Below are 23,774 nucleotides of genomic sequence, written 5' to 3'. Positions count from 1 at the left end.
AGGTTAACTATGTGAAATAAAAGGTGGCATTTACAGAATGTAAAAAAACTGATATTTTGATAGCAGCTAAAGTTGTTAGGCCTAATTCTGAACAAATCAGGCTCTTGTTAGCCTGTTCAAACACACTGTAGATGTATAGCATGACTTCATTGGCTACCTGACTACCATGACTGAACAGTTATCTATACCCCTACACATTTAAATGAGCAAAAAGAAAAATAGTCATTTACACTCAACACTTCATTTCATATGTCTCAGTTGGACTTGTTTACTTGAAAGTGCAGTAAACTAAAAGTACAAGACAGCTGTTTCTGTTCTTGTCAATGTCTCAGTTCATTGCGTATGTGTGAGCGCAGCAGCTGTCAGGCCATCTTTGAGTTAAAAGAGGAAAGAAGAAAAAAGACGTATGTGGTGAGGAAATCCCCTGCAGTATGCCAAAAAAAACGAAGCAACAAATAGAGTCTGCAGCAGTAATTCACACTCGGGTTTTAATGGCACACCCAAGCTGAAATTGCTCCATTTGATTATAATTAAGAGAGATTAAAAGATCACGTCAATTGCACATTGTTAAATGCAGCCAATGACAAAATATACAATCTTGAATTTCCCTTTTGAGAGCTGGGGGAAGTTTGTGCTGTGGTGTTGTTCAGAGCAGCTTGCACAGCAGGTAGATTGAAATTTACATATTTCAAAGCTGTTACGTCCTCTAAGAGAGTTTTGTTTTTGTTGCTTTGGCCTTGGACTTTTTTTATCTACAGTCTCCAAGATTATAGTGGCATCATGATGTGATATGTTTGTGGCCTTGTCTATTCATTCAGTTTTGTTGACATGCATTAATGAATGAATGTATGCAGCATGACGTACGTGCAGCAAGCACCTGTACAAAGATTAATTAAATGCATTCAATTTTTGTGTGTGCGTGTGTGTTACTGAATAAAGGCGGGCCACACAGTTGGACAAACACCAGGTTGTGTTCAGGCTTTTAGCTACAGCATCAGGGCATTTTACTGGGTTATGGGAATTCCCCAAGTCTCACTGAAATTGCTTCCCCCCCATTCACCAGTTTCCTTAAAAAGTGCCTCTCTCCGACACAAGCTGAATGTGTGGGTGAGTTGTTGTTTATTTGTTTTAACGTTTTAGGTGCAGTAATGGAGCATAATAGATATATAATCATTTTTTGTCACATTGTTTATTCAGGGCAGGTTGAATAACTTTATCTTGTCACTGACTAACAAGTGGTGTTGTTCTGTGTTAGAACATTACATTGGAGTCAAACGTAACATAATGAAAAGATTGATTTCTGCCCTAAAACAAAATGCCATAAGCTATATTTGTATGGTATTTTCTGTCTTAGGTCTGTCTGTATTGCTTGCCTAGGCAAATACTCTGTGGTAAATGTGATTTTGAAAATTAATTACAACATAAATATGGACATGTTGCTAAATCCATGTTAAGAACAAAATAACAATTTTTACATAAGCCTGAGAGAAATGTATTTGGCAATCTGTCACACTGTTTTTTTGTTAAAGTCTAGAGTTACTGTAAATTAAAAAGTGATATACATTGAGGCATATCTGGTGCCAGTGCACATGTCCACATTTTTGTCATAGTGATAGAGACTCTTCAGCAAAGATGTCCCTGGTTCAAGGCCTCGAGAGGACAGCGTTAGTCACTAGTCGGCTAACAAAAGGACATTTTGTATTAAGCAGCACAGAGCTAATGACTATCAGCTGCTGATTTCTGCTGTAAGGAGATGGGAGACTGGACTGTCCTTGTGTCTCAGCAGGGTGGGGTGCATACTCTGTACTTGTGACACTGTGGACTGACGGTTACCCCTTCTCACATGTCATCTGCGCACTATTTTGTCTTTGTGCAATAAAGAAAATGCTTTAAAATATTTTGGAAAAAGTAGGTGGGAAGAGGAAACAAAGTTTGTTACCCAGGAGGACTAAATGATCTGTGACATTGATTTCCTATATCCTCTGGCTTTTGTTTTTGTGCTGGTAGGCCTGTTTATTATTTCAGCAGCCTGAGATTGGAACATTGTGCACCTATAAACAAGGATAAGGTGTTTGGTTTGGTGGCACGCCGTGTGAACTGAATGTTAGCTTTTTCCTGTTGCGAGCTGATAACTCTTTTGGGAACACATTATCACATGTTAGCAGTGTTGCCACTGTTCTACATACTATATAGTCTAAAATGTTATTGTCGGTCGTTTTAGTTAAAGATTATTTTTGGGGGCTTTTCCCTTTATTTTTGAAAGTGGATAGACTAGAAAGGGGATGACACACAGCAAAGGGTAGCAGTTCGGATTCGAACCCCACACCGCTGTAGGACTCAGCCAACATAGGGCGAACACTCTTACTGGGTGAGCTAGAGGTCGCCCCATATGTGGTTTTAATTGCAAGTAGGGGAATCTTCAATTGAATCTAAAGCAGTTTAAGCTGCATTGTTATTTATGAAAAGGAATTCATAAATGTTATTAAAGCACACATATTACAGTGTACACACATTACAGGCTGTCGACCCACCTTCTTGTATTCTCACTAATTCACTTATACTCTTTCTTTACAATTTTACTGAGTACAGTAGTAGTATATTAAATCCTATTTTAAATGATTAAATGTGGAAGGTAATATAAGCTATTTAATTTAATTATATAAGCTATTTCTCTATCACAGGAGTTTTAACATTAGTTGTAAATCAGTATTAGTACTTTTTTGCCCTACAGAAAGTAATAATGGTGGGCAAATGAAGAGAAAAACAAGGGTGTGATTCAGATTAGTTTATATGTATTCATCATAAATTATGTCATGTTTAGTGTAACATAATTTGCAAACTGGGTGTTTCCTGTCAACACAGCATTCTTCCCGATAAGACCTTCAAGGCTGCTGCTTTGAAATCATTATGGAGGGTGTTTGTCCTAATTGTCTTTGTGGACACGTAGCAGTATGTTTTTACTTGTGATTCATATAAGACTTTTTGGTAATTAATCAATTTGACCCATTAGAGAGCTTTAAAAACATGCACTACTGAGGTTTTTTTTTTGTCTAATTGTGTGCATTCATTAGATGAATTGCATCAGAAATAGTTTGTGCTTCCAGTTAACTGAGAATAATGATCTTCGTAAATATGACAGCAGATTACCTGTTTGTTTATTCCCACAAGATGTCACTATTGCTCTAAATCATTCATGTTTGGTCAGTCGGGAGCCTGAAACTAAGTTCTGACAACTGTGGCACAGGGCTCCTCAACAAACCTGTCCTAACCTGAGACTAACCTGTGACTGACAAAAAATATTACATTTGACTTCAAGACAAGGAAAACATGACATTTAAACTTAATTGTGGTTTATTTGAAAGTAACAAAAATCCCATGCAATATTAACGTATCACAGTCAAAGCTGAAATGATTAGTTAATTAATCAATTAGTCGAATGACAGAAAACTAATAAGTAAGTATTTTGATAATGGATTAAATGTTTAGCATCATTTTTTAATCCTTAAATATGAATATTTAGTGTATTGCTGTGTATAGTGTAGTATTGTTTTGATAGTAATCGGAGTGCCTTTAGGTTTCAGACAGATTTTTTGGACAAAGCAATCAGTTTGAAAACGTCAACTTAAGCTTCATGGCCATTTTTTACTATTTTTGTTTTATATGTTATATATGTTATAGACTGAACAATTAATTGATCAAGAAAAATAATCGTCAAATTAATCAAAAATGAAAATAATAATGTGTTGCCCAAATCACAATATGAAAATTACTGTTTAAATCGCACAGTATCTTTCATACCAACTATATATTTCTTGTTAACCTATAGTGTGGACGTAAAAAGCTAAGTGTAACTTGAAGTAGGCCTCCTAGTTCAGAGGAAATGTGTGATGCAATCACAGAAACCCCCACCAGCCCCTTCTCTAAATTTATCAATGAAGAAAAAAGTTATTCTGTGAAAATGGTCGGGTTTGTCCCTGCACTATGGGGGTGTAGGGGTGAGTTTCAAGAGGTAAAAAGAAGAATAAGAAGTTGTTTTATTAAAATCATTACGACTCAAGAGAAACGTCAGGCTTGTTTGGATGATCAGTTTTACTCACGCTCGTGCCATTGTGTCATATGAACCATTCTTGCTATGTATGAATAGTCATTTACATATTTAAAAGTCCACCCTGTGTTATTCTAGTAAAATCTCTACCGTGAAATATGATTATGTGAAGCATTTTGCTCCATTGTTTACATTACGGTGAATGGTTCCTGTTGGTGCCCCGCTGACAGAGAACTGTGCCCTGATTGGTCCGCCGGGATGTCAATCAATCGCTGTTTACATCAAACGAGGTGGAAATTCCCGGGTTACAGCATAGACCAGTAGACCACTTCCGCAATAGATGTCTGGGCAGAGAGACGAGGCCACTGCGAGCTGAAAGGTATCCAGACAAAAGACACCTCTTTGTTCTTTTGTTTGTCATTAAACTCCGCTTTCCGACTGACTTACTGCATCGATAAAAGTATCTGTAGTGGGTAAAAAAAGAGCTAGCGGCTTCCTGTCCCGCACTGTCATCTAGTGTTAGCTAGCCGAGAGCTAACGAAGATGTTGCTATCAATTTGCATGACAACAGCGAAAACTAATATTAGCCTTCTTCAGCCAATCAAGGTAGCTATCATTTGCTAGATTGTGCTGTATTTCACTCTCGTCTATTGTGTATATGTTTGTTAGCGGAGTTTACGTAACATTTAGTATCCTTTTCTCTGTTTTTGTCCTTTTTACTCTCGGATGTGAAGGTTGTAGTTGTCATATTTAGCTATTACAAACACTAGCACATTCTTGCCATATGTTTCCCTCTGGCAGGGTTGGATCTAACGCCACGGGTGTATTGTTGCTGCTTTTGTCCTCTCTGCTGTCGGTTGGTCTTTTATTTCTTCACCAGGCTTCCCCGATAGTTTATTCGTCCTGCTATAACGTTAAATTATAAACTGACAGAAGGGCAGCAAAGGTGTTTTTTATTTTTTTTCTAGCTGGGTCACTCACAGTAACGTTACGTTACATACAGTAGCATGTCTGAGTGGGTGGTATTTATTTAATCTGCGATCAAAAGTAAAGGGAACATAATTTGTTATATTTCTGAGTGGTTGTAATATTGCTACACCATAAATTGTGGTTTAAGGGGATGTTTAGGTTATTTTCTGTCGTACTGTAACGTTACAGCTAATGTTTCTGTTCAACTGTTTGCTTCCTCAGCATAAACAGTTGGGTGTCGACATTTGCTGTTTGCTCTCATGCTGTACCTACTATACTTTAAAATTGCCTTTTTATAAGCAGTACACATTTAACTTAGGATTCAAATGTGATTTGTTTTCAATGCTAAAGTTGCTTATCTTAATACAAATTGTGGAGGACCACTAGTCCTCAGTCCTCTGTTTAAAGGTGTTACTATCAGCACTTTTTTTGTCAGCTACCCCTGCGTTTAAAAAAAAAAAGAAATTAATAAAAATAATCTGTTCTGCGGAGTAGTTTCTGGTGCTTTGTTTTTAACAGTTTTTCTCTTCTCTCCACAGTTCAGAGGACCATGTCTAGGAAGTGAGCGACGGCAATGGAAGGGAAAGGCCCGTATCGCATCTATGATCCAGGTGGGAGTGAGGTCAGGGCCAGGGAGGAGGCCGGAGGGGGAAGCAGCTATCGACAGCTACTGGAGGAGAACAGCATACTGCGGGAGCGAATGAAGGGACTTAAGAGTTTAGGTAGGTTTCTAAAGACACTATGGTTACTTCAAAGCTATGGAGGGCTGCTCGGGGCGCTGTCCATGGGCAGCCCCCTAGCTCTGACATCTCTTCATTTAATGCATGTGTATAGAGTGAAAGAATTGAATTTCCTCTCAGGGATCAATAATTTAGTATAATATAAAGGTGTGTGTGTGTGTGTGTGTGTGTGTGTGTGTGTGTGTGTGTGTGTGTGTGTGTGTGTGTGTGTGTGTGTGTGTGTGTGTGTGTGTGTGTGTGTGTGTGTGTGTGTGTGTGTGTGTGTGTGTGTGTGTGTGTGTGTGTGTGTGTGTGTGTGTGTATACATACATACATACATACATACATACATACATACATACATACATACATACATACATACAATTTTTGATTGTAACTTGATAAGTATATAACAGAAACGGTGTCCAGCTTGCATTTTTTAGCGGCACTAAATTAATCGTGATTTGATTTTAACTTGATGCACCCACAAAGACGCCTTCCATAACAGGTTACGACTGAATTTCCAGTCAAAATATGCAAATGCAGGAGGGAAACTGTCGTGCCGCAAATTATGTGGAATGTAGTTCAACCTGATGATCTTCATTGGTAGTTTGTTGAAAAGCTTGCATGTGAGGCCTGATTGCTCCTTTTGTGACTCACCAAAGGAGTGCTACTGCACGTAATTTCTCTCTATACTTCCATCATACCACATTTGATGTCTGCCCATGCTGATAGATCTAGTCTTAGCTAGTGTTTTTTGAAGTAATTGAGTTAAATCAAGTGGAATTCAAATGAAGGGCTACTGGACAGAGACAAGATCTCTCTGAAACTTGCAGGTGATTTGCTGGAAGAGTCTCAGTCAGAGGCATCAAGGCTTCGGCAGCGAGTGGAGGAACTTGTGAGAGACAACGAGGCCCTTAAGTCCTCCAGCTTTGCCACCAGTCTGTGTATGGGAGGGCACATTCATGCTGAAACACAAAGTAGGTCTCACATACTCAATGGTAATTGTGAATTAAACTTGTAGACATATTTTCATATTTGTGGATTATTACTCTGGACTGTTGGAATTAAACGGCATGCTGTTGTACTTTACTGAAACTTGCATTAACCTTGGTTTTGGTATGGCTTATTTCAGGTAGACCCTGTTTACACCCCACTGCAGAGCAGAAGGAGGAGCAAACAAGCTGTTTAGGGAAGACCCTTCAGCCTGAGAAGCCCAATGTAAGTCATTTGTATTGCGAGTGAGAGCTTTTGGTACAGGCTGGAACAACTTTATGATGATTGCAGAATTGTAAATAACATTAGATGGAGACATTACAAGAGACGATGACACCTGGCAGCTCTCAACTGGAGGATGTTTACTTTATTCTTACAAGTTCATTGATGCCACTACAGTCACTGTGTGTACTATGATGCTACTTTTGGGTCTTAACAGGAGGCGTCAGTAGAGTTTGAGGTCGTGAATGTAGATGGGAAGACTTCAGAAGCCTTGACTGTACGTACCAGACTTTTTGTGACTCAAATGATGAATAATATTCCACTAGCACAGTAACTCAATTTTTTTTTTTTTTGTAGTTCCAAAGAATCTTAAATTTGACCAAACTTTTTTGTACGTTATCTGTTATGTTGAGATATCGCAATGCTCTCGATGCTGACTCCCAACAGGAATTATTTTTGCGTTTATTTATTTAGGATAAATTCAGCCTTGCCTTTTGATAGCCATTTCCTTAATATTAGGAACGTATCCTTGGGGTGGTGACTCACAAACCAACTCAATACTGGTAGCTCCAGCCTGAGTCAGCCAGGGGAAAGTCCAGGATTATTACTGACTAGAATTACACTGCTGATTCATTCACACACTACATCCTAGAGGATGTGTTAATAGGACACTATCCAGTATATTTCAAGCACACGTTGCCAAAACTAATTTTATTGGCTAGCGTGTCATATTGTAAAATTCCTATAGCTTTACTTCGCCACAGTATCGCACCTGAACAGAATATCTTTGGTCAAAGTGTTACCACAGGCAACCATATTCTGTGAGAACCAAATTTAGATCCAACAGGATAAACTGGTTTGACTTTAGGTAAATCAGCTGCTGCACTTCAGAAATAGTAGCACGATGACTCTTACAGCGTTGTGATCTTTCAGTCTTGTGCTGGTTGAAATACTTCTTAACGGAGTTGGCTTGAGAGGGAGGACTGACTGACTGTTTACCTGTGTGGTTATCTCCAGGCCGGGTCGGTGGCAGCCGTAATCCCTGTCCTGCCTCAGGAGAACATCGAGCTAGCCAGCCAGCTGAAGAGACTAGAGAGCTCCTTCAGCATATTCGCAGAGGAGTCCAACCCGAACCAGCTGTTGGCTCACCTCGGTCGCATGGCTGTGGAGTTTCACCATCTTTCCTCCAAGGTCCAAAAGAACGAGCAGAGGACTTCCCTCCTACAGGTACACGGCGCCCCACGACGACTGTATGACATATGCATGCCAAAGCAACCATCCCGTTCCTGAGATTTAAGCTAGTTCTCCAACATGGCTTTATAGGCAGTTAAGAGTTGTTGTTTGATTAGCGTTCTAGAGTGGGGAAATGTGTATACAGAATGGTTTATCATGTTTAATTGAATTTCATAAAATGTGATGTATTAACTGTAAACCATTTACATGAAATACTACACATTGACTTCAATGACATTACGGATTCATAGATATGATTATTTTAAGGGCTCAATTTTATAGTAAAATGTTCTTAATCTCTGCAAACTGTAACAGATGTGAGCTGTGTTTCAGGAAAGGAGTCTTTTGGTGGTAGATTTTATTTGTAGATAGAGGACAAAATTATTTGTTTTTAATATAATGACATATATAAAGTTCTATTCTTTTCTGACAAATGTTATTTTCCCACTGCAAATGTAGTTTTGGTGTCTTAAACAGTCCGTGTGGGCTTTGCATTTGCATAATCGACTACAACAACTACTACTGGGACACAACACAAGCTTTCTTTATTTGAACAAATTGTCGTTTGAACTGTAATAACTTAATTGCTATAGCACATTTATAAACAATTTTACAAAGTGCTTTACAACATAAGCAGAGTAACAGTATGACATGAACATTTCAACAAATCTTGTTGCATAGATGTTTGCATAAAGAAGAGATTGTGGATTCGTAGCCAGTACCAGTGGAAGTGCATCACCACTTGGAGCTTCTGAAACGCATTCTGGCCTAATTTTAATATACAAAAGTAAAGCCGTATTTGCAGGGATTTGGTCTGTATAGAAAAGTCGTGGTATTCACTGAAATAAAGGACCATATTAGGGCTGGGCAATATATCGAATTATCTATCGTGATATGAGACTGGGTATTTTCTTAGATTTTGGATATCGTGATATGACACAAGTGTTATCTGTCCCTGGTTTTAATGGCTGGATTACAGTAAAGTGATGTAAATTTTTGAATTTACCAGACTGTTCTAGCTTTTCTAGTATTTGCCTTTACCCACTTAGTTATTACATACACATTGATCAAAAATCTCTTGTGTAGATATTCTTTTTTTTTTAAGCACAAATTGTCAACCCTACAATATCGATATTGAGTTATTTGGTCAAAAATATTTATTAGATTTTTTTTTTTTTATTATTTTTTCATATCGCCCAGCTCTAGACCATAAGTCTCAAAAGAGTGTCTGTCTGTCTGTCTGTCTGTCTGTCTGTCTTGTGCCTTAGAGGTGGGAGGTATTTCCTCATGAATCTGCTCATACACATGTACAGTATCCAACATAATTTCACTCAAGTAACCTTTGTGTTGTAGCATTGTGTTAAAGGTAATTGCTTCTGTGTGGGCATACAGATGTAAAAGAAAAATCTATTTCTTTTTTGGTTTTATAGACTCTATGTGAGCAGCTCAGACAGGAGAACAATGAGCTTCGGAAGAAAATGGAAGAGGATCATCATATCAGGAATCGAGATTTGGAACAGCTGAGGTAATGTGTTTCCTTCTCTTTTACATTTTGACTGGGCTTTGTTGCTTCTGCTGGAGCAGAAACTGTATTGTTAGTAAGGTCAAAGAGAAAACCTTGTGATATATTGCATTGCATTCAAAAAGGTCATGAGAAACTAAATTGTCCCACAGTTAAAAATTAGACAAGAGCAATGAGGCGTTTGTATTATCTGAAATATCTCTCTCTCTCTCTCTCTCTCTCTCTCTCTCTCTCTCTCTCTCTCTCTCTCTCTCTCTCTCTCTCTCTCTCTCTCTCTCTCTCTCTCTCTCTCTCTCAACCTGCCATTAATGTTTTGGATGACAGAAACCCTACACAACTTTGACTTTGTCCTGGATGTTGACCGGTGACAATGGTTTCATTTTTGATGGGGAATTATTCCACTGCTTTCTGTTGGCGTCATTGTGCCCAGCGGGTATCGTAGGTTCTTCCCAAATGACATCCTGAAGCTGTGTGAAAACTTCAACAAACTCTGGGAAGGGACCTTGCTCACAAACACTATCATTTTCATTTTCATGGCGATTCAGACAGGAGAATCAGAAACTTAAGGAGCTGGTCACGGGAGCAGCAGCAGCAGTAGCAGCAGCGTCGTCTGCAGCGCCATCTGACACCGAAGCTCCGGAGGCCAAAGAGGAGCCTGTGAAGGAGGAATCAGCCGCTGTAAGACCCAAGATGGAGGCCACCACACCGCAGAAGGTAGTTTTAAATTTTATTTTTTTATTTTATTTTTATGTACAACACTTTGCCTCCATATTAATACATCTGTGACATTTACATAACAAATACATTTTTTATTTTAACCTTGTTCTCATTTTAGCAATGCAGGGTTTTTCTCAATGAACTTGAGTGATTTTAAAAGTCCTCCGCTCATTAACTCGTACCATGTGGGATTAGAGTAATGGAGGAATGTTGTGGATTAGGAAATATGTTGTGTGCCCCCAGAGTGGAAAAGCTGCAGAGAAAACCCCAACTAAACCTTGTGATGTAGAGGTGTATGAAAAGAAAATCAAGCTTTTGGAGAAGCAGAGAAAGGATGTGAGTCTATTTTTTTTTTTTTCTTTTTGCTCTTACTGCTCATCCTCTTTTGCCATAGGGGAAAGTCTGTGTGTATTTAGTTTCCTATATGTTCAGTGTCATTTGTTTCACTTTCTGTCGCTGCTTACAGGTACTGGAGGTGAACAAGCAGTGGGACATTCAGTGGAACTCCATGAAGTCACAGTTTGAACAGAAGGTACAGTAATGACTTTACAGCTGTTGTGAAGGATGTGGGAAGACATCACTGTGTCCTTGACTGGTATAGAGCTGCTGAAGGAGAACTAATACTTAATTCTCTCCAAATTCTTCTAAAAAACATTTGATGTTTTTTTTTTATTTCAAAATGTCACCTCAAACATTTATTTTTATGAAATCCCATCATTTGAATTTTTAGGACCTCTTCGACATGCCACGGTTCTTATTAGATTCCAAGCAAATATATTCCAAGCACTTATAAATTGTACAGAAATCAATCTACATGTACAGTACAAAAAGTACATGGGAGTATATATTCTGCGTTTTCCATGAAACTGTCCTCGCACAATATGAATAATGTATGTCCTTAGAATGGACAGTTATTTATCTGTTGCCATAGGTTGAAAATAGGGTTGCAAAAGTATAAGTTGCGGTATACTGTACGGTATTACACAAATATTAGGATTATTATTATCAGTTAAAATGATCCTTAAAGGAATGAAAACAGAAATTATAATTATTATAATTAAAACTTGAAACTATTTTTGAAAGGAACTATGTGTAAAAAGTCTGCCATTTGAAAATATTTTTTTTCAATACCTGTAGATAAGCAAATGTACATGGTATGATAACCGTCAATTTTCTTACCACTGTATACTGTGAACCCGGTGTACCGCTGCAACCCTAGTTAAAAAAAAAAACTATTTAACACATTTTACATTATGCCAGTGGAATAATAATTATTTTTCCTTTACCATTAATGTGTTTTTTTTTAAATTTTTAAATTTTTAAATTTTTATTTTTTAAGAAGTGAAATGGCAGATGGCAGGGATTTTGTAATCGGGGAATATCTTTAAAGAACAGGGGACTCGGATGTTGGTGTGCATCAGTTGGTAGTGAAGCAGCTGCGTGTGTGTTTTCTATATGCTTGTCCAGTGGAAAGGTGCAATCTTGCAATAGCTCGCTATCTGAGCATACTTACCACAAGGCCTGTCACACCTCAGTAAGAATTCCCCTCACCTCTCTGGTACCCGCTGACTTCCTCCTGTGGTGCAGTCAGAGGGCAGCAGAGACACACATGTACACACTCTCGCACTCGTACTCACACACCTCTGCGTGTGCACACCCGCAATCATGAACAGACCTACATTCACACTTTGTTGAGACGGGGACACCATGCAGCCTTGGGTTTAGACCACAGAACCCTAGATATATCCATTTGCGTCACTAGGTTTGTTCATATTTTACACAAAAACAGAACTGCGTGTGTTTGCAAATGTGTCCTTGTTGCTGTGGTTTAGTTTATAATTTCACAACACTCATATCTAAGGCCGTATCCTAACACATGCAACAGCTGACGTTTATCTTAACCAGAGAGTTGTTATCAGTGAATTATTTTTTGGTTTGTGTTTATGAGAATTGTCTTTTAGAACTGTGATTGGTGGACTCAGTGAATGCTGTCCTAAACTAAATGGTTTACATTGTCCCTCAGATCACAGACCTCAGACAACGGCTGGCTGAGTCCCAGAAAACTGTGCTTGAGCTGGAGGCAGAGCGAGAGCAGAGGCAGCGCGACTACGACAAGAAGCTGCTGCTGGCCAAGTCCAAGATTGAAAATGTACAGGTGAGAGTGCAAGGACACAAAGCTCAGGTGAAATTGGTCTAACATTAAACATAGTATTTTCAGGTTCATTTTGTGTTTGTACTAGAACATGTTTACATGCTTTAATGTTCAAAAACTAGTGCTGTCAGTTAAACGCGTTATTAACGGCGTTAACGCAAACCCATTTTAATGGTGTACTTTTTTTCTTTTTTTTTATTGCGAGATTAACATTCTTTTTGGCCTTGCAAACTTTTTTTTTTCTCACATGCTGTTGCAACAACTAGTAACGTTAGAAAAACTACAACACCACACTGGATCTAGCTAGACCGGAAACAAAACCGGCTTGTTTGGGCTTGCTAGCCGGCCAAAGAGTAGTAGGCTAACTTTACGTTTTGAGTGGATGGCGAGCGCGAGACGCCGAAATGGATGCCAGTACGATTCTGAATGGAAAGTTTACTTTAAAAAAGTTGCCAAATGGTTCCATTGACAAGGCCAAAGTGATCTGTGTTTTGTCGTTGTGAACTGAGCTATCATCGCAGCACGTCCAGTCTGAAATACCACTTGATGGCCAAGCACACAGCTGATGTGAATTCTCCGCCCCCTCGTCAAAGCCAAAAGCACTAAGCAAGCCGATCCACTTTTCCATGTTGATAAGAGCATTAAAATGAGACAAAAGGAAATTAGAATAGATCAAAATGTGCGATTAATTGCGAGTTAACTATGACATTAATGCGATTTAAATATTTTAATCGTTTGACACCACCATCAAAAACACTTTATTTTTCTCATACTGCCCATGGCTAGTGCTCCTGTATTCACCCTCTATCCGAGGTGCTCTGTTGGAGCGTCTGTCTCTTTAAGCCCCCTTCCTGAAAAAGCCCAGTCTGCTCTGATTGGTCAGTGGATTTACGTATCTCTGAGTCTCCTGGAATCTCCACTGTCTTTGCACTCGTTGCAGGTGGAGACTGACTGCAGCAGAGTATATAGCAGGAGGAGAAATCACCAATGAAGGCTTCTAAACTAAATGCTAAACAATCGGACACTTGACATTTGACCTGAAATTGGGGAGAAAAGACCATCATTGGCCACCAAGATTACAGCTATCCGCCGTCAGCATGCAGCTACCTAATAGTTAGCAGTAGGCTAATGTTAGTTTGTAATGGAATGGAGCAGCACTTTCTACCATTTAAACAAAAAATAAATAAATAAAAATAAGGCTTCTGAACCAAATTTCCCTGGCGTTGGCACGCAGCTACTATAGTAAGCAGTGGGCATTAATAGAATATAACCGCACTATCTACAGTCAAAAGAGAGTCTTCTGAACCAAATACTACATAATGGGAAATGTTTCCAAAGTAATGTGACCCGGAATTGGGGAGAATTTAACATTGGCAGCACAGATTACATCTTTTACTGCCGTTAACATTGTTGCATGTAGCTACATGCTAACACCGCACTAGCTTTAAAACAAAACAAAAAAAACTACTGGCTACCAGGAGCAGATGACCAATCATAGAAGGCCAACTAGGTATTGGCCACGTTTAACATGAAAATCCGACATAACGTTATAGATATGACCGAAAATACGAAAGCATAATAGGTCGCCTTTAAAACCCAGGGCACAGAATCTTGTGGGGGGGGAGACAGCTTCAGGATTAGGGGTGGAGGAAAAAAATGTATACAGCATAGTATCGCGATATTTTCCGTGGTAATACTGTATTGATACACAGACGCCAAGTATCGATCTATTATGATACATGTGTTGGTCAGTTTGTCTGCTTGACTATCCCATTTTGCAGCAACAAAATTGAAGTGAGATTAACAAACAGAGAAATGTATGTTTTTAGATAAAACGGATGTTGACAAAATTTCCCTTTGGGGACATATTTTGAAATTGAGAAAAATTTGAAGTTGGGGGGGGGGAGGCAATAAATGGCGAAATATTGCAATATGTTTAAAATTGCAATAATATCGTATAGTGCCCTAAGTATTGTGATGATATCTTATCGTGAGACCTCTGGTGATTCCCACCCCTATTCAGGATACTTTTTATGAAAGGCATTTTCAATGTTTTGGGTGTGTATATGTCAGGGGGAGAAGGAGTGCCTCAACTCTGAGACCACTGAGCTGAAGCAGAAGATTCGCTACCTGCAAGATCAGCTGCTGCCCCTCAGCAAACAGAGGGAGTACCAGGAGAAGGAGATCCAACGCCTCAACAGAGTGAGTGTACTTCATCGCTCTCTCAATCTGCAGCTCCTCCATACATTGCCTTCTGTGTAATACTGGTTGTGTCTTACTTCAGGCTTTAGAGGAAGCCTTAAACCTGCACACCCCTTCATCCTCCCAGCAACCACCTGGTCAGGGTAACTTTGCCGATGCAGCCAATAACCTGAAGAAACAGGAACTGCTCACTCAAATTGCTGTACTAAAGGAACAGGTCAGACAAGCAACAAAACATAATCACACATATGCATACATGCATTCTTTTGCAATTATACAAATATTCCCTCAACTGCTTTTTTTTTTAATTATTTCTTTTTTTTTACTTCAGGTAAAGATCTTTGAAGAGGACTTCAGAAAAGAGAGGAGTGACAGGGAGCGAATGAATGAGGAAAAAGAGGACTTGAGGCGGCAAGTTGAGAGACTCCAGGGTCAGATTACTAATTTGACCAATCAGGTAAACTGTGTTTACAGCATACTCTCCTGTGTATATGTGGCATGATTATGCCTTTATTTATTTTTTTCTTGCATTGAGTTACAAATATAACCGAAGTGCTCTCTAATGTGGGATTTGTTTTTGTTATTGTGTGTTTGTTATTCAGCTTCATCAGGCGCAGAACGAGTGTCAGAGAGAACGTACGGAAAGATGTAAACTGGAGAGACTGCAGATGCAGCATCACAAACAGGTACTGGCTGCAGCTCGGGTCTGAGCCTGGTAGTGTTGCAGACAAATCTTAAATGAAATGGTGCTGTCAGCCTGCGTAGGTGATACGGCCATTTTGGCCATTCAAGTAATTAATTAGGGCCACGGCATTTACTGAAAGTTGCTCTACAAGCCGTCGGGATGCATCTTGCAGTAGGATAAGTTATTGTGAATCTTGCAGACTAGCGCCCCCCCCCTCCCTAGTGATAGAATGCAGTCACATAGATGTTGACTGCAATGAGTTCATACTGAACAAATAATACTCCAGCACAAGAGCCTCACTCCGGCTAGGTTGTTTGTCAGTGCATTTGGGATCAGCAGGTGGAACAGTCCCACACCTCAGTGGGAGGCAGCTGCAGTAGGGTTGAAGGTCAGCAGTGGCCCATGCCACGACAGGGCCACTGCACTCGCTGAGAGTAGCAGCCGTGCACTGATTGGGGATCACGTGTGTACTTGTGATCCCTCGTAGGGGCAGCAGCAGGAAAGACGTACCTCAGACCCCACGTCAGGCTCAGTGAACGGCCCGCTGAGCCCTCCCTACTGTGGTCCCTTTGTGCAGGTGGGACCGCAGGGCCTTGAGGGCTGGCCCATACACTTCCCTCCCCGGATGCCCAATGCAGCAGGCGCCGCAGCCGCAGCCGCCGCAGCAGCACCGCCCCCTGTACGAGACTTCCAGCCTGTCACCCCGGTAAGGGTCCTCTAAGGCCCCTCTGTCTCTGTCTCTGGAGTGACTCTGGTTCACTGAGGAAACTCTGGTTCTCTCTTACCTCTACTCCCCTTATCAAGCAAGTTGTAATTAGGTCTACCTGTAGCTCCACCTAGCCACGCTTACATTCACTAACCATTGTTAGGTTAAGGCAAAGACTTTGAAGGCTGCTGTTTGTGATGAATGGGTGTATTTAGTGATTTCAACTAAGGTGGTGCTTTCCCTTTGGTCAGGGTTTTCCTTGGCAATCGTCATTCCCGCAGCCGAGAGGGGCCAGAGCAGTAGGAGAGAGTTCAAGACCACCACCAGAGAATGCAGGTATGGTACAGCCAGCAAAGTACATTTTGTTATAAGTAACATTTTTGTAAGGTTTCATTGCTTAAAAAATAATGGTGGTGTTACTCTGTATTCTTCCTTATTGTAAAATGCCATCAAAAGACCAGAACCAACAGTGTGTTTGTAGTGGTAGTCTATCTCTCAATACTTTGAGTTCCCTGTCTGTGGCTACAAATTTTAAATTTTATAGATTGGAAAAATATAGAATATTGCCATCATTATCCTTTCTCGCAAATCCTCATCGACTCATGAGATTACACCACAAAATGGTTACATGTTTACTGTATTCATTTCACATGGAAAGTGTGCGTAGCAGCAAAGTTTGTGACTGTGAAGATAATGCAGTCTTGTTCCTTGTGTCTGCAGATCAGTCCGCCGCAGGGGCGGCAGCAGCAGCAGCTGCTGCAGCAGCAGCAGCAGGATTTGGAAAAAGGGACAGACAGAACATTGACCCTGGAAAGCACTAAGGCATCACTGTACCCACCAAATGGAGTCTGAGTAGTAGCATGAAATCAGTTTGTTTTTGAGTTGACAAGGTGTGATTTGATCTATAATTTTCCTACTGAACTGTAGATATCCTATTGTAATGTTGTTTATACTTGCGTTTTATAAGGCTATTTGTGAAACACTTCGCTATTCTGAATATATGTACATGAAATATTATTTAGATTTTTTTTTTTTTTTTATCAGGAACTGAAGTCATTTGTTAAATGGGTTGGAATAATTAACATTGTTCACTTTTATTTTTTTTTGTTTCCAGGAAATATACCTATGTGCTTGTATCTCTGCAAGTGTGTAACAACTTGACACATACTTTGTTACTTGTAAGGTTACAGGAAGCCATTCCCCAATATGACTAAGACAACATATACTCATTCCAACAATGAATGAATATATAGTACATTGACTCATAGAATTTACAATGTGAATGTTGATTGATTTATGAAGATTGCTTCCGTACCATCGATGTTATAGAAATGTCCCATACATGTAACTGTTAAAAAGTGGTTGTTGGAAAAACAAATTTTGGGAAATGAATTTTGATGGTTTCATACCAAAAACATGATTGTGATTATTGATAATTTATTTATAACCTGCTGTTTTGATAGTTGCATTGACTAAGTGTAAATCATTGTCTTTAGTAATGCTGTTCTTTCTATGTTGTTAGTGTAATCCCAATATATTGGAGCTATTGACATTGTATGTTTGTATCAGACACAATACACAATGCACAGTACATACACAACCTTTTTTCCCCCCCATGATGATGGACCTAATCTCATTAAACACAACACTTCTACTTGACCACAATTGATTTGATGATTTGACCACTCATTCATAACTCATCTTACTGCATCCTGTACTAATGCCCACAGTTTAGCCCCAACATAGAGTATCCAGAAGTTACAGCACCAAAACCTTTAGGCAGCAGCGATGAAGGTCTTCCTCTTCATACATTCCTTGCTTATGGAGTTGTAATCAGTGCAACTACTACACCTAGTACTGCTCAAGCAACAGAAAGGGGATGATTGTAATCGGTATTTGCAGGCCCTAGATCTAGTGTTGCAGCAGTACAGCCGCTCCTCAGAGGAAAACCTCTGCTGGGATATCTGGCTTTGCGCTATGTGCCACTTCCAACAACCAGCAATCCAGGCCGGGCCATGCAGTCCCATGTACTGCTGTAACATTAAGTCAAGACCCCTGATAACAGACATAGGATCCACACCTCAAGATGTGTGTTGCCATTTTAAAAAGGAAGATCCGATCTCAAATCAAGCCATTGTTTTAACTGAATACCCATTAAATTTCCTTTAGTATAGTGTATGTCAGGTAGTCAGACGAAGGGCTTCAAAATGTGTGCAGATGAATTAGAAAAGGCTCCAGTTTATCAAACAGGTTACAGGGAACAAATTCCTGATGGGTGAGAGCTGAAACTAGGAGAATTGCACTTTGAAAGGTATGCTGTAATTACTGGCAGTTGTATTTTCTTGGTTTGTAGCCCTTTTTCTTTTTTGCTGTAGGCAAAAGCACATGTGAGACTTTTTGTATTTGACTGGCTTAATAAATCTATTCTAAATGTCTATAAGCATCTTACCCTGCTTATTCATGTTCAGTTTTTTTCCCCATTTTTACTGCACAATAGAAATAGAAGTCGCGCCACAAATTTTTGCTACATCATGTTCACCTTTCCATGACGTGACACCCAGATTATGTCAGTTTCTCGTAAAAACAAAATGAAAAAAAAGGTCAGGTCAGTGTGTTCTCTGATTTATTAGAAGTAAATAACATTTAGGCTGTAATGACTAACAGGTCCTGGGATGAGAAGATGACATGATGCTGTGGGATTTCACGGTAGCCCGAATGCACTCAAGAGCTGGCCTGAACCCCACACTCCGAAGAGGCACCACAGAGTTCCTGTTTTCAAGCCTCCTCTTCATTCAACATGCCATCTTCGTGTATCAGAATCTGTTAACATTTACTCTTACATTCTACACTAGCTCTACTTATCCTGTGTATATCATTACAGGTACGGCATTAGATGGACAATACCATATGTTGAATCAGAGGTCTAATTAAACATCTGCTGTGTGTATAGTTGGAGCAGGTATTTGCGAATGTCAGCTTGGACCACAGAAATGTTGACACTTGGATGCCACCTCATTGCTGGCTTTCCGTCTGGTCCCACCAGAAACTTTTCAAAGTTCCACTTGATGTCGCTGAGCTTCACAGGGTCCCAGAACATTCTGCTGGGGTTACCCAAGACGTCTCCAACTGGAGGGCAGGAGTTCTGCATGGCATAAGGCACAAGATTATAATGAAAGAGCTGCAAAGTCTGTGCACTGTCAAGTGACCAACCACCTCACAGAGCTGTATGGGCCCAGAAATGACTTGGATTTGCAAATTACATCTATTTTGTTAAGTAAATTAATAATATTCATGATGCTATAATAACTCCTTGGTCTTCATCCATTACAGGACACCCAGTGGGAATGTTTCCCAGTGGATCATACATCAAAATCAAAGACCTATTCATATCAGTTCATAGCTAGTAGTAATGAGAGATTTGTCTGAAGAGTTTGTGCACAGTTGGAGTACCGTACAGCATTAGCAGTGGTGGAAGAAGTATTCAGAGCTTTAACTTCAGTAAAAGTAGTAATACCACAGTGTAAAAATACTGTTACAAGTCCTGCAGTCAAAATGATAAACAAGAAAAAGTACAAAAGTATTAACACTAAAATATATTTAAAGTACCAGAAGTAAAAGTACACATTATGCAGAATGGATCATTTCAAAATATTATATATCATATTACTGGATTATAATTAGTGAAGCATTTATGTGTATATATTACTAATGTTGAAGCTGGTAAAGGCAGGGCTCATTTAAACTACTTTATATACTGACGGGTAGCTAAATAATATTACATCATAATTTATTAGTTTATATTTTGAATATGTAAAGTAACGAGTAACTAATGTTAAATAAATAAACTAGTAAAAATAGTAAAAAGTACAACATTGGCCTAAAAGTATGAAATAGCAAAATAAGGGAAATACTCAAGTAAAGTACAAGTACCTCATAATTGTACTAAAGTACGGTGATAGAGTAAATGTACTTAGTTACATTCCACCTCTGAGCATTCATAATACACAAATATATGCAGATATAAACTATAAAACAGGCTACCTCCATTACAGTATACATTCAAGTTTTTATTCGCACACACACAGAGACCATAACGTACCTTAAGGAAAGTGAAAACCTCTTGCTCGTCTTTTCCATTTACATCACCCTTCTCGAACAGCAGGAAGTTTGGAACAAATCCATTGCCCGGTCTAACATGCCTGGAATCCAGAAAGAGGGCAGCTTATCAGTGGATGGGCCTCTGAGCACTTTGTGGCTTGGCAGCTGCCCTAGATTCACTACAAGCTGATAAAACTCCACACAAGTCTATTGCAATGGCTTTGCTATGGATAGAAGATGACTGATGGAACCTGAGACATGCATTCTAAGCGTGTTAGAGAGGCCTCTAACAGAAACTGATCTTATTGCCAAAGAATGTTTTACCTGATTAAATGAAGCTTTGCTGATTGACAAAGGATTTACAAATTCCTCTCTACATCCAGCTTTGAAGGTTTTATGTTACAGAACATTACTATAATATATATATATATATATATATATATATATATATATATATATATATATATATATATATATATATATATATATATATATATATATATATATATATATATATAAAAATCCTCTGTCAATATATGTGAGAAGCTTGTGATTCAAATTTAGGAGATTCTCATGTTTTCACATTTTTACTTCTACAAGCTGAAAAAACATTCCAGTATCAAAAGGACTTTTAAGTTTCCAAAAAGCTGACCTTTTCTTTTACCTAACTGAAATGATATATGGCTTTAATCTACTTGTTTTGTTATGTTTATAGTGTTTTCATTTCAGTGAGTTGTGGTTGATCGGATATTCATTTGCATTTAAAAGAGAAACATTTCTCACTTTAAACCTGGCAGAATTTCATGGTTTGTCCCTGGTTCCTGTTTCCCAAATTGGTTGCAAGGGAAGCCAAGAATGGTGAGTCCAAGAGGTTTCATCTCCTCGTGTAGTGCATTCAGGTCTGATAATAAAAAGTTAAACGTATTCAGGTAGAGAAGCTTTTTATTTTTTTATTTTTTTATTTATTTTTCAATACTGCAAAACAAAATAATGATGCCGATCGTGCCGTTTCTTACCCACATACTGGAAGGTGTATCCTCAGTACGTGGCCACGTTGATGAAGAGGACACTCTTGCCCGTGTAGTCACTGAAGTTCACAGTGCGACTCTGGTTTAGAGTCTTTGCCTGGTATTTGTAAATGGTGCCATGTGTGGATTCACACTGCTGGAAGTACATACACAGGTCAACGCAGGTTATGTATTTGTTTTAACTGGCCAACAGCTAACACAATCATCCATCAGTATTTCTTTAGTGTAGACTTTTTGCTTATAAAAGATGCTTTCTGTATGTATGCATTTCTTGCATATGGACTGTGTAGAGTATCTTACCAACTCCTACATTAGGCCAATGAGATGGGACCAGGGAAGAACTTGGCACTAACTGCCAATAATCAATGTCTGCAAGCTGTCTGCATTTTGGTGCGGTGACCCATTTATTTTCCTGACGGCCCGCTCACCGTAGCACAAGCAATACAGTCCATTTCGTTTTATTCCTGATTTAGTTACATTCATTTTCTTTTGCACACAAATCAAACAATGACACGCAAACCTGACACGACGAAAAGCTGTCTGCTTTAGCCACAGACCTGTGTATCCCTAGCTGTTAATTACCTATATGCATTCCCAAAGGCAATGCTCCACCAAGTGCTCAAACATAAAACTGCAGATTAATTAGAATAACCGATGTGGTATAAACTAAACAAAGTTGTGTAATGGCTCCAACAGACTGGATGATATGTCCATTATTTGTTTTAGTTTATTATTCTCTACAACACCCATTTTCTAGCCAATAGTAGGCCTTGACCGCTCTCACTTCATACAAATGTTTGATTATGGGTGGTGCGCTGTTGTAACATTTCAATCACCTACTCTTTTTAATGATTTTTTTTTCACCTGAGTCAATTTCATTGAACTTTTAAAACAACAAAAAAAAATGAATATTATATGTAGTTAGATGCAGCCCTACATGTGTCCCAAATATATTTATATAGCTTATATTGAAAACAAAATTATATTTGTAACGCACTGAGAAGATCAACCAAACAATTCCACTGTTTACAGCTCTGTGTGACCTGTTGCAATGCAAACATCAGGGGCTTATTTACCAAATTGATCCCAATGCCACCAAATAAGACACATCAGTAACTAACAGCTGCTACACTTTGACCTTCTTCCTCCTACTACCTCAGTTGTTATGTGGGCTAGGCTACTGACATCTGTCCAGCTGCAAAACACAAGCCCAGTATCAACAGAGCCACAGAACATTGTTATCAAAGAACCAGAGGCACATTAACACTCACAGATCTCAGTTTATTTATACCCATTGGGAAATAATGCCCTCTATATCTTGCAATAAACCATAAGAAACATAATGTTATACAGTATAAGAGGTGGAAAGAGAAGCTGGGACTGTCTGTAACATGGGTGTCCTCGTTATGTTTGCTTTATATGTAATTTGTACAAGCATGTAAACCACTGAGGCCAACATTTGCCATTATTTAACATTACTTGTAGTTGATACACTTAAAAACAAGCTGCAGAAAACAGTTGTAATCACTCAGTGTGGATTAACTAACTTTTTGTTGTGGCTGATTGCCCCATGTATTGCTGAGAGAATGCCTGGCAAGCCCAGATATAGTCACAATAATGTCAAAACCACATGGAATGACAGGTGCTGTTAAATACCAAGCGAAAATAGGGTAGAAGTTGGATTGTGATTTAGTGTTTTATACATTCCCTACCATCTTGTTTTAACATTTAGGTCCTAAATCAAATGATGACACAACTTGCATACAGGTTACAGCTAGCCTACTCACTTTGTAGGTCACGTCATACATTTAAACAAAGACTTTTTCCTGCTTAAGTTTAACACAGCGCAGGTGTGAACGGTGCATTATTATTAAATAGGTGATGTCATCTGGAGTCAATTGTTGTTACGTCTGTATAGCCTATATCTATCTGGATTGATAAAATGAAATTGCTGTGCGTGTCTGTGGATATCAACAGGTAGTCTACCTGGGTTAATGTTGCTTCGGCGGTGCAGGGTCGCAGCAGACCGAGCAACAGCAGCGGTAAGAAGCGTCGCATCATGCCCTCCTTCCCCGAGACTCGACTGCTCGCTGTCCGCTTCTCCCTCAGGGTAAATAACTCCTCTGGAAGGGGGCGACGGTGACGCACAGCTGGCTAAGATGACGCCCCCTGCTGACGTAACGGTGTACCGTGCAGTGATAGGCCCAATAAATGCATAGTTATCAGGTAGGCAAGGTAGAAGGTTAGGGTTAGTAGTAGGCCTAGTAGATAGATAACTCTTCTGGTTTCATAGCATTCACATGAGGAGGAGCCACTGTTTGAGAGCTCTCATGGGAACAATCGACATTTCTATTATTTAGTAGCCTAATGATTATTTAACTGAATGAAGTTCACCCTTCCCATAATTAATTGAATCTGCCAAAAACAAAGCAGACTTAATCGACTAGGTATCGGTGTGTGAGCTGACCAAAAAAAAAGAT

General features: G+C 39.2%; 2 protein-coding genes across 8 annotated transcripts; one reads left to right on the top strand and one right to left on the bottom strand.

Annotated features, from left to right (window-relative positions):
- The first annotated feature begins 979 nt into the window (after positions 1 to 979).
- On the top strand, positions 980 to 18,603 carry tnip1 (TNFAIP3 interacting protein 1). 6 transcript variants are annotated; one of them, XM_039812637.1, is made up of 18 exons: positions 980 to 1,107; positions 5,554 to 5,736; positions 6,570 to 6,713; positions 6,869 to 6,954; positions 7,169 to 7,228; positions 7,969 to 8,178; positions 9,615 to 9,709; positions 10,252 to 10,420; positions 10,667 to 10,759; positions 10,890 to 10,955; positions 12,447 to 12,578; positions 14,649 to 14,777; positions 14,860 to 14,994; positions 15,109 to 15,234; positions 15,380 to 15,463; positions 15,950 to 16,168; positions 16,420 to 16,504; positions 16,889 to 18,603. In XM_039812637.1, the coding sequence occupies exons 2-18, from the start codon at positions 5,589 to 5,591 to the stop codon at positions 16,987 to 16,989; spliced, it is 2,082 nt and encodes a 693-aa protein (XP_039668571.1). In that variant the 5' UTR covers positions 980 to 1,107; positions 5,554 to 5,588; the 3' UTR covers positions 16,990 to 18,603. The 6 variants fall into 6 exon arrangements, with proteins under 6 accessions (XP_039668571.1, XP_039668570.1, XP_039668573.1 ...); XM_039812636.1 differs by lacking the exon at positions 980 to 1,107 and adding an exon at positions 4,279 to 4,424; XM_039812640.1 differs by lacking the exon at positions 980 to 1,107 and adding an exon at positions 4,284 to 4,424 and having other exon boundaries at positions 16,040 to 16,168.
- Positions 18,604 to 18,774: 171 nt separating this feature from the next.
- gpx3 (glutathione peroxidase 3) lies at positions 18,775 to 23,435 on the bottom strand. 2 transcript variants are annotated; one of them, XM_039812646.1, is made up of 5 exons: positions 23,281 to 23,435; positions 21,283 to 21,430; positions 21,050 to 21,167; positions 20,268 to 20,367; positions 18,775 to 19,310 (listed from the first exon to the last, which is right to left on the bottom strand). In XM_039812646.1, the coding sequence occupies exons 1-5, from the start codon at positions 23,353 to 23,355 to the stop codon at positions 19,092 to 19,094; spliced, it is 660 nt and encodes a 219-aa protein (XP_039668580.1). In that variant the 5' UTR covers positions 23,356 to 23,435; the 3' UTR covers positions 18,775 to 19,091. The 2 variants fall into 2 exon arrangements, with proteins under 2 accessions (XP_039668580.1, XP_039668581.1); XM_039812647.1 differs by having other exon boundaries at positions 21,283 to 21,427; positions 23,281 to 23,414.
- Positions 23,436 to 23,774: the final 339 nt, after the last annotated feature.

This window comes from Perca fluviatilis, chromosome 10 (genome assembly GCF_010015445.1).
Source record: "Perca fluviatilis chromosome 10, GENO_Pfluv_1.0, whole genome shotgun sequence".
In the NCBI taxonomy this organism is placed as follows: domain Eukaryota; kingdom Metazoa; phylum Chordata; class Actinopteri; order Perciformes; family Percidae; genus Perca; species Perca fluviatilis.
Note: the sequence above shows the minus strand (reverse complement) of the source record. Positions and strands in the feature narration are given on the sequence as shown.

What these genes read in the sequence shown, in the direction of transcription:
- tnip1 (XM_039812637.1), top strand. Translation starts at nt 5,589, where the DNA reads ATGGAAGGGAAAGGCCCGTATCGCATCTATGATCCAGGTGGGAGTGAG. An exon ending in CATTCATGCTGAAACACAAA is followed by an intron (nt 6,714 to 6,868) that starts GTAGGTCTCACA and finishes GGCTTATTTCAG; the next exon opens with GTAGACCCTGTTTACACCCC. An exon ending in AGACTTCAGAAGCCTTGACT is followed by an intron (nt 7,229 to 7,968) that starts GTACGTACCAGA and finishes GGTTATCTCCAG; the next exon opens with GCCGGGTCGGTGGCAGCCGT.